The 8,142-nt window shown below is 72.5% G+C and overlaps 1 protein-coding gene across 2 annotated transcripts in view; it reads left to right on the top strand.

Annotated features, from left to right (window-relative positions):
• THUMPD2 (THUMP domain 2 tRNA and snRNA guanosine methyltransferase) overlaps positions 1-8,142 on the top strand; it is a 31,777-nt gene continuing 23,635 nt past the window's right edge. For both annotated transcript variants that reach the window (XM_075914838.2, XM_075914836.2), the window contains exon 1: positions 1-157. In XM_075914838.2, coding sequence (XP_075770953.2) covers positions 41-157 — 117 coding nt within the window. In that variant the 5' untranslated portion in view covers positions 1-40. The remainder of the gene's footprint in view (positions 158-8,142) is intronic.

Genomic DNA, 8,142 nt, shown 5'->3' with positions numbered 1-8,142 from the left:
GCGGGAGGCTGAGGGGGCGGGGCCTGGCGGGCGGCACGCGATGGCGGGCGGATCGGAGGCCCCGGGCCGGGCCGGGCTCCGCTATTTCTGCACCGCCGGCCGCGGCCTGGAGCCCTTCCTGCTGCGCGAGGTGCGGGCCCGCCTGGGGGCCACGGAGGTGAGGGGCTCGCCCGCGCGGGGGGGGGGCTCTGCAGGGACCCAGGGCTGTTGGGGGGGCCGGGGTTGGTTGGGGAGCAGGGGGGCTATGGAAGTGGGGGGCTCTGCAGGGACCCAGGGCTGTTGGGGGGCTGGGGTTGGTCGGGGAGCAGGGGGGCTATGGAAGTGGGGGGGCTCTGCAGGGACCCAGGGCTGTTGGGGGGGGCTGGGGTTGGTCGGGGAGCAGGGGGGCTATGGAAGTGGGGGGGCTCTGCAGGGACCCAGGGCTGTTGGGGGGGGCTGGGGTTGGTCGGGGAGCAGGGGGGCTATGGAAGTGGGGGGGCTCTGCAGGGACCCAGGGCTGTTGGGGGGGGGCTGGGGTTGGTCGGGGAGCAGGGGGGCTATGGAAGTGGGGGGGCTCTGCAGGGACCCAGGGCTGTTGGAGGGGGGGCTGGGGTTGGTCGGGGAGCAGGGGGGCTATGGAAGTGGGGGGGCTCTGCAGGGACCCAGGGCTGTTGGGGGGGGCTGGGGTTGGTCGGGGAGCAGGGGGCTATGGAAGTGGGGGGGCTCTGCAGGGACCCAGAGCTGTTGGGGGGGGCTGGGGTTGGTCGGGGAGCAGGGGGCTATGGAAGTGGGGGGGCTCTGCAGGGACCCAGGGCTGTTGGGGGGGCCGGGGTTGGTCGGGGAGCAGGGGGGCTATGGAAGTGGGGGGGCTCTGCAGGGACCCAGGGCTGTTGGGGGGGGCCGGGGTTGGTCGGGGAGCAGGGGGCTATGGAAGTGGGGGGGCTCTGCAGGGACCCAGGGCTGTTGGGGGGGGCCGGGGTTGGTCGGGGAGCAGGGGGGCTATGGAAGTGGGGGGGGCTCTGCAGGGACCCAGAGTTGTTGGAGGGGGGCCGGGGTTGGTCGGGGAGCAGGGGGCTATGGAAGTGGGGGGGCTCTGCAGGGACCCAGGGCTGTTGGGGGGGGGGGCTGGGGTTGGTCGGGGAGCAGGGGGCTATGGAAGTTGGGGGCTCTGCAGGGACCCAGAGCTGTTGGGGGGGGGCCGGGGTTGGTTGGGGAGCAGGGGGCTATGGAAGTGGGGGGGCTCTGCAGGGACCCAGGGCTGTTGGGGGGGCCGGGGTTGGTCGGGGAGCAGGGGGCTATGGAAGTGGGGGGGCTCTGCAGGGACCCAGGGCTGTTGGGGGGGCCGGGGTTGGTTGGGGAGCAGGGGGCTATGGAAGTGGGGGGGCTCTGCAGGGACCCAGAGCTGTTGGGGGGGGCTGGGGTTGGTCGGGGAGCAGGGGGGCTATGGAAGTGGGGGGGCTCTGCAGGGACCCAGGGCTGTTGGGGGGGGCTGGGGTTGGTTGGGGAGCAGGGGGGCTATGGACGTGGGGGCTCTGCAGGGACCCAGGGCTGTTGGGGGGGGGCTGGGGTTGGTCGGGGAGCAGGGGGGCTATGGAAGTGGGGGGGCTCTGCAGGGACCCAGGGCTGTTGGAGGGGGGGCTGGGGTTGGTTGGGGAGCAGGGGGCTATGGAAGTGGGGGGGCTCTGCAGGGACCCAGAGCTGTTGGGGGGGGCTGGGGTTGGTCGGGGAGCAGGGGGGCTATGGAAGTGGGGGGGCTCTGCAGGGACCCAGGGCTGTTGGGGGGGGGCCGGGGTTGGTCGGGGAGCAGGGGGGCTATGGAAGTGGGGGGGCTCTGCAGGGACCCAGGGCTGTTGGAGGGGGGGCTGGGGTTGGTCGGGGAGCAGGGGGGCTATGGAAGTGGGGGGGCTCTGCAGGGACCCAGGGCTGTTGGGGGGGGCTGGGGTTGGTCGGGGAGCAGGGGGCTATGGAAGTGGGGGGGCTCTGCAGGGACCCAGAGCTGTTGGGGGGGGCTGGGGTTGGTCGGGGAGCAGGGGGGCTATGGAAGTGGGGGGGCTCTGCAGGGACCCAGGGCTGTTGGGGGGGCCGGGGTTGGTCGGGGAGCAGGGGGGCTATGGAAGTGGGGGGGCTCTGCAGGGACCCAGGGCTGTTGGGGGGGCCGGGGTTGGTCGGGGAGCAGGGGGCTATGGAAGTGGGGGGGCTCTGCAGGGACCCAGGGCTGTTGGGGGGGCCGGGGTTGGTCGGGGAGCAGGGGGGCTATGGAAGTGGGGGGGCTCTGCAGGGACCCAGAGTTGTTGGAGGGGGGGGGCCGGGGTTGGTCGGGGAGCAGGGGGCTATGGAAGTGGGGGGGCTCTGCAGGGACCCAGGGCTGTTGGGGGGGGGGGGGCTGGGGTTGGTCGGGGAGCAGGGGGCTATGGAAGTGGGGGGGCTCTGCAGGGACCCAGAGCTGTTGGGGGGGGGGCTGGGGTTGGTCGGGGAGCAGGGGGCTATGGAAGTGGGGGGGCTCTGCAGGGACCCAGGGCTGTTGGGGGGCTGGGGTTGGTCGGGGAGCAGGGGGGCTATGGAAGTGGGGGGGCTCTGCAGGGACCCAGGGCTGTTGGGGGGGGCTGGGGTTGGTCGGGGAGCAGGGGGCTATGGAAGTGGGGGGGCTCTGCAGGGACCCAGGGCTGTTGGGGGGGGCTGGGGTTGGTCGGGGAGCAGGGGGGCTATGGAAGTGGGGGGGCTCTGCAGGGACCCAGGGCTGTTGGGGGGGGGGCTGGGGTTGGTCGGGGAGCAGGGGGGCTATGGAAGTGGGGGGGCTCTGCAGGGACCCAGAGCTGTTGGGGGGGCTCGGGTTGGTCGGGGAGCAGGGGGCTATGGAAGTGGGGGGGCTCTGCAGGGACCCAGAGCTGTTGGGGGGCTGGGGTTGGTCGGGGAGCAGGGGGCTATGGAAGTGGGGGGGCTCTGCAGGGACCCAGAGCTGTTGGGGGGGGGCTGGGGTTGGTCGGGGAGCAGGGGGGCTATGGAAGTCGGGGGCTCTGCAGGGACCCAGAGCTGTTGGGGGGGGCTGGGGTTGGTCGGGGAGCAGGGGGGCTATGGAAGTGGGGGGGCTCTGCAGGGACCCAGGGCTGTTGGGGGGCTGGGGTTGGTCGGGGAGCGGGGGCTATGGAAGTGGGGGGGCTCTGCAGGGACCCAGAGCTGTTGGGGGGGGGGGCTGGGGTTGGTCGGGGAGCAGGGGGGCTATGGAAGTCGGGGGCTCTGCAGGGACCCAGAGCTGTTGGGGGGGGCTGGGGTTGGTCGGGGAGCAGGGGGCTATGGAAGTGGGGGGGCTCTGCAGGGACCCAGGGCTGTTGGGGGGGGCTGGGGTTGGTCGGGGAGCGGGGGCTATGGAAGTGGGGGGGCTCTGCAGGGACCCAGGGCTGTTGGGGGGGGGCCGGGGTTGGTCGGGGAGCAGGGGGGCTATGGAAGTGGGGGGGCTCTGCAGGGACCCAGGGCTGTTGGGGGGGGCTGGGGTTGGTCGGGGAGCAGGGGGGCTATGGAAGTGGGGGGGCTCTGCAGGGACCCAGAGCTGTTGGGGGGGGGCTGGGGTTGGTCGGGGAGCAGGGGGGCTATGGAAGTGGGGGGGCTCTGCAGGGACCCAGGGCTGTTGGGGGGGGCTGGGGTTGGTCGGGGAGCAGGGGGGCTATGGAAGTGGAGGGGCTCTGCAGGGACCCAGGGCTGTTGGGGGGGGGGCTGGGGTTGGTCGGGGAGCAGGGGGGCTATGGAAGTGGGGGGGCTCTGCAGGGACCCAGGGCTGTTGGGGGGGGCTGGGGTTGGTCGGGGAGCAGGGGGCTATGGAAGTGGGGGCTGTGCAGGGACCCAGGGCTGTTGGGGGGGGCGGGGTTGGTCGGGGAGCAGGGGGCTATGGAAGTTGGGGGGCTCTGCAGGGACCCAGGGCTGTTGGGGGGGGGCCGGGGTTGGTCGGGGAGCAGGGGGCTATGGAAGTGGGGGGGCTCTGCAGGGACCCAGAGCTGTTGGGGGGGGCTGGGGTTGGTCGGGGAGCAGGGGGCTATGGAAGTGGGGGGGCTCTGCAGGGACCCAGGGCTGTTGGGGGGGGCTGGGGTTGGTCGGGGAGCAGGGGGGCTATGGAAGTGGGGGGGCTCTGCAGGGACCCAGGGCTGTTGGGGGGGCCGGGGTTGGTCGGGGAGCAGGGGGGCTATGGAAGTGGGGGGGCTCTGCAGGGACCCAGGGCTGTTGGGGGGGGGCTGGGGTTGGTCGGGGAGCAGGGGGCTATGGAAGTGGGGGGGCTCTGCAGGGACCCAGGGCTGTTGGGGGGGGCTGGGGTTGGTCGGGGAGCAGGGGGCTATGGAAGTGGGGGGGGGCTCTGCAGGGACCCAGAGCTGTTGGGGGGGGCTGGGGTTGGTCGGGGAGCGGGGGGCTATGGAAGTGGGGGGCTCTGCAGGGACCCAGGGCTGTTGGGGGGCTGGGGTTGGTCGGGGAGCAGGGGGCTATGGAAGTGGGGGGCTCTGCAGGGACCCAGAGCTGTTGGGGGGGGCCGGGGTTGGTCGGGGAGCAGGGGGGCTATGGAAGTGGGGGGGCTCTGCAGGGACCCAGGGCTGTTGGGGGGGGCTGGGGTTGGTCGGGGAGCAGGGGGCTATGGAAGTGGGGGGGCTCTGCAGGGACCCAGGGCTGTTGGGGGGGCCGGGGTTGGTCGGGGAGCAGGGGGCTATGGAAGTGGGGGGGCTCTGCAGGGACCCAGGGCTGTTGGGGGGGGGCCGGGGTTGGTCGGGGAGCAGGGGGGCTATGGAAGTGGGGGGGCTCTGCAGGGACCCAGGGCTGTTGGGGGGGGCTGGGGTTGGTCGGGGAGCAGGGGGCTATGGAAGTGGGGGGGCTCTGCAGGGACCCAGGGCTGTTGGGGGGGGGGCCGGGGTTGGTCGGGGAGCAGGGGGCTATGGAAGTGGGGGGGCTCTGCAGGGACCCAGGGCTGTTGGGGGGGGCTGGGGTTGGTCGGGGAGCAGGGGGGCTATGGAAGTGGGGGGGCTCTGCAGGGACCCAGAGCTGTTGGGGGGGGCTGGGGTTGGTCGGGGAGCAGGGGGGCTATGGAAGTGGGGGGGGCTCTGCAGGGACCCAGAGCTGTTGGGGGGGGGCCGGGGTTGGTCGGGGAGCAGGGGGCTATGGAAGTGGGGGGGCTCTGCAGGGACCCAGAGCTGTTGGGGGGGGCTGGGGTTGGTCGGGGAGCAGGGGGGCTATGGAAGTGGGGGGGCTCTGCAGGGACCCAGGGCTGTTGGGGGGGGGGGCCGGGGTTGGTCGGGGAGCAGGGGGCTATGGAAGTGGGGGGGCTCTGCAGGGACCCAGAGCTGTTGGGGGGGGCCGGGGTTGGTCGGGGAGCAGGGGGGCTATGGAAGTGGGGGGGCTCTGCAGGGACCCAGAGCTGTTGGGGGGGCCGGGGTTGGTCGGGGAGCAGGGGGCTATGGAAGTGGGGGGGCTCTGCAGGGACCCAGGGCTGTTGGGGGGGGGGGGCTGGGGTTGGTCGGGGAGCAGGGGGCTATGGAAGTGGGGGGGCTCTGCAGGGACCCAGGGCTGTTGGGGGGGGCTGGGGTTGGTCGGGGAGCAGGGGGGCTATGGAAGTGGGGGGGCTCTGCAGGGACCCAGGGCTGTTGGGGGGGGCTGGGGTTGGTCGGGGAGCAGGGGGGCTATGGAAGTGGGGGGGCTCTGCAGGGACCCAGAGCTGTTGGGGGGGGCTGGGGTTGGTCGGGGAGCAGGGGGCTATGGAAGTGGGGGGGCTCTGCAGGGACCCAGGGCTGTTGGGGGGGGGCCGGGGTTGGTCGGGGAGCAGGGGGGCTATGGAAGTTGGGGGGCTCTGCAGGGACCCAGAGCTGTTGGGGGGGGCCGGGGTTGGTCGGGGAGCAGGGGGCTATGGAAGTGGGGGCTGTGCAGGGACCCAGAGCTGTTGGAGGCGGGGCCGGGGTTGGTCGGGGAGCAGGGGGGCTATGGAAGTGGGGGGGCTCTGCAGGGACCCAGGGCTGTTGGGGGGGCTGGGGTTGGTCGGGGAGCAGGGGGGCTATGGAAGTGGGGGGGCTCTGCAGGGACCCAGGGCTGTTGGGGGGGGCTGGGGTTGGTCGGGGAGCAGGGGGGCTATGGAAGTGGGGGGGCTCTGCAGGGACCCAGGGCTGTTGGGGGGGGGGGGCTGGGGTTGGTCGGGGAGCAGGGGGGCTATGGAAGTGGGGGGGCTCTGCAGGGACCCAGGGCTGTTGGGGGGGTTGGGGTTGGTTGGGGAGCAGGGGGCTATGGAAGTGGGGGGGCTCTGCAGGGACCCAGGGCTGTTGGGGGGGGCTGGGGTTGGTCGGGGAGCAGGGGGGCTATGGAAGTGGGGGGGCTCTGCAGGGACCCAGGGCTGTTGGGGGGCTGGGGTTGGTCGGGGAGCAGGGGGCTATGGAAGTGGGGGGCTCTTCAGGGACCCAGAGCTGTTGGGGGGCTGGGGTTGGTCGGGGAGCAGGGGGGCTATGGAAGTGGGGGGGCTCTGCAGGGACCCAGGGCTGTTGGGGGGGGGCTGGGGTTGGTCGGGGAGCAGGGGGGCTATGGAAGTGGGGGGGCTCTGCAGGGACCCAGGGCTGTTGGGGGGGGGGCTGGGGTTGGTCGGGGAGCAGGGGGGCTATGGAAGTGGGGGGGCTCTGCAGGGACCCAGAGCTGTTGGGGGGGCCGGAGTTGGTCGGGGAGCAGGGGGGCTATGGAAGTGGGGGGGCTCTGCAGGGACCCAGAGCTGTTGGGGGGGGCCGGGGTTGGTCGGGGAGCAGGGGGCTATGGAAGTGGGGGGGCTCTGCAGGGACCCAGAGCTGTTGGGGGGGGCCGGGGTTGGTCGGGGAGCAGGGGGGCTATGGAAGTGGGGGGGCTCTGCAGGGACCCAGGGCTGTTGGGGGGGGTTGGGGTTGGTCGGGGAGTAGGGGGGCTATGGAACTGGGGGGGCTCTGCAGGGACCCAGGGCTGTTGGGGGGGGGGCCGGGGTTGGTCGGGGAGCAGGGGGGCTATGGAAGTGGGGGGGCTCTGCAGGGACCCAGGGCTGTTGGAGGCGGGGCCGGGGTTGGTCGGGGAGCAGGGGGGCTATGGAAGTGGGGGGGCTCTGCAGGGACCCAGGGCTGTTGGGGGGGGGCTGGGGTTGGTCGGGGAGCAGGGGGGCTATGGAAGTGGGGGGGCTCTGCAGGGACCCAGGGCTGTTGGGGGGGGGCTGGGGTTGGTCGGGGAGCAGGGGGGCTATGGAAGTGGGGGGGCTCTGCAGGGACCCAGGGCTGTTGGGGGGGGGCTGGGGTTGGTCGGGGAGCAGGGGGGCTATGGAAGTGGGGGGGCTCTGCAGGGACCCAGAGCTGTTGGAGGGGGGCTGGGGTTGGTCGGGGAGCAGGGGGCTATGGAAGTGGGGGGGCTCTGCAGGGACCCAGGGCTGTTGGAGGCGGGGCCGGGGTTGGTCGGGGAGCAGGGGGGCTATGGAAGTGGGGGGGCTCTGCAGGGACCCAGGGCTGTTGGGGGGGGGGCTGGGGTTGGTCGGGGAGCAGGGGGGCTATGGAAGTGGGGGGGCTCTGCAGGGACCCAGGGCTGTTGGGGGGGGGCTGGGGTTGGTCGGGGAGCAGGGGGGCTATGGAAGTGGGGGGGCTCTGCAGGGACCCAGGGCTGTTGGAGGCGGGGCCGGGGTTGGTCGGGGAGCAGGGGGGCTATGGAAGTGGGGGGGCTCTGCAGGGACCCATGGCTGTTGGAGGGGGGGCTGGGGTTGGTCGGGGAGCAGGGGGGCTATGGAAGTGGGGGGGCTCTGCAGGGACCCAGAGCTGTTGGGGGGGGCTGGGGTTGGTCGGGGAGCAGGGGGCTATGGAAGTGGGGGGGCTCTGCAGGGACCCGGGGCTTGGGGGGCAGGGAATAGGGGGAGGCTGGGGTGGGTCACGGAGCAGGGGGGCTGCGCAAGTGGGGGGCTCTGCAGGGACACAGGGCTGTGGGGTGTTGGGGCAGGCTGGGATGGGCCAGGGAGGACTACGGAAGTGGGGGGGCTCTGCAGGGATCCAGGGCTGTGGGGGGGCTGGTCTCCAATGGGCTAGGAGGCTTTGGGGAACCTTTGGCTGAGTTTGCCATGTGGGTCTCTCCCCAAGCAGGTTTGGGTCCTGTGCACGCCAGGATAAAATAGATAGTGTGGACCATGTTCGTTTGCTCTTAGCCAACATGTTTTTGAAC

Source organism: Pelodiscus sinensis, chromosome 30 (assembly GCF_052426305.1).
Source record: "Pelodiscus sinensis isolate ZL-2025 chromosome 30, ASM5242630v1, whole genome shotgun sequence".
Taxonomy (NCBI): Eukaryota; Metazoa; Chordata; order Testudines; family Trionychidae; genus Pelodiscus; species Pelodiscus sinensis.
This window is presented reverse-complemented; position numbering and strand designations above follow the sequence as displayed.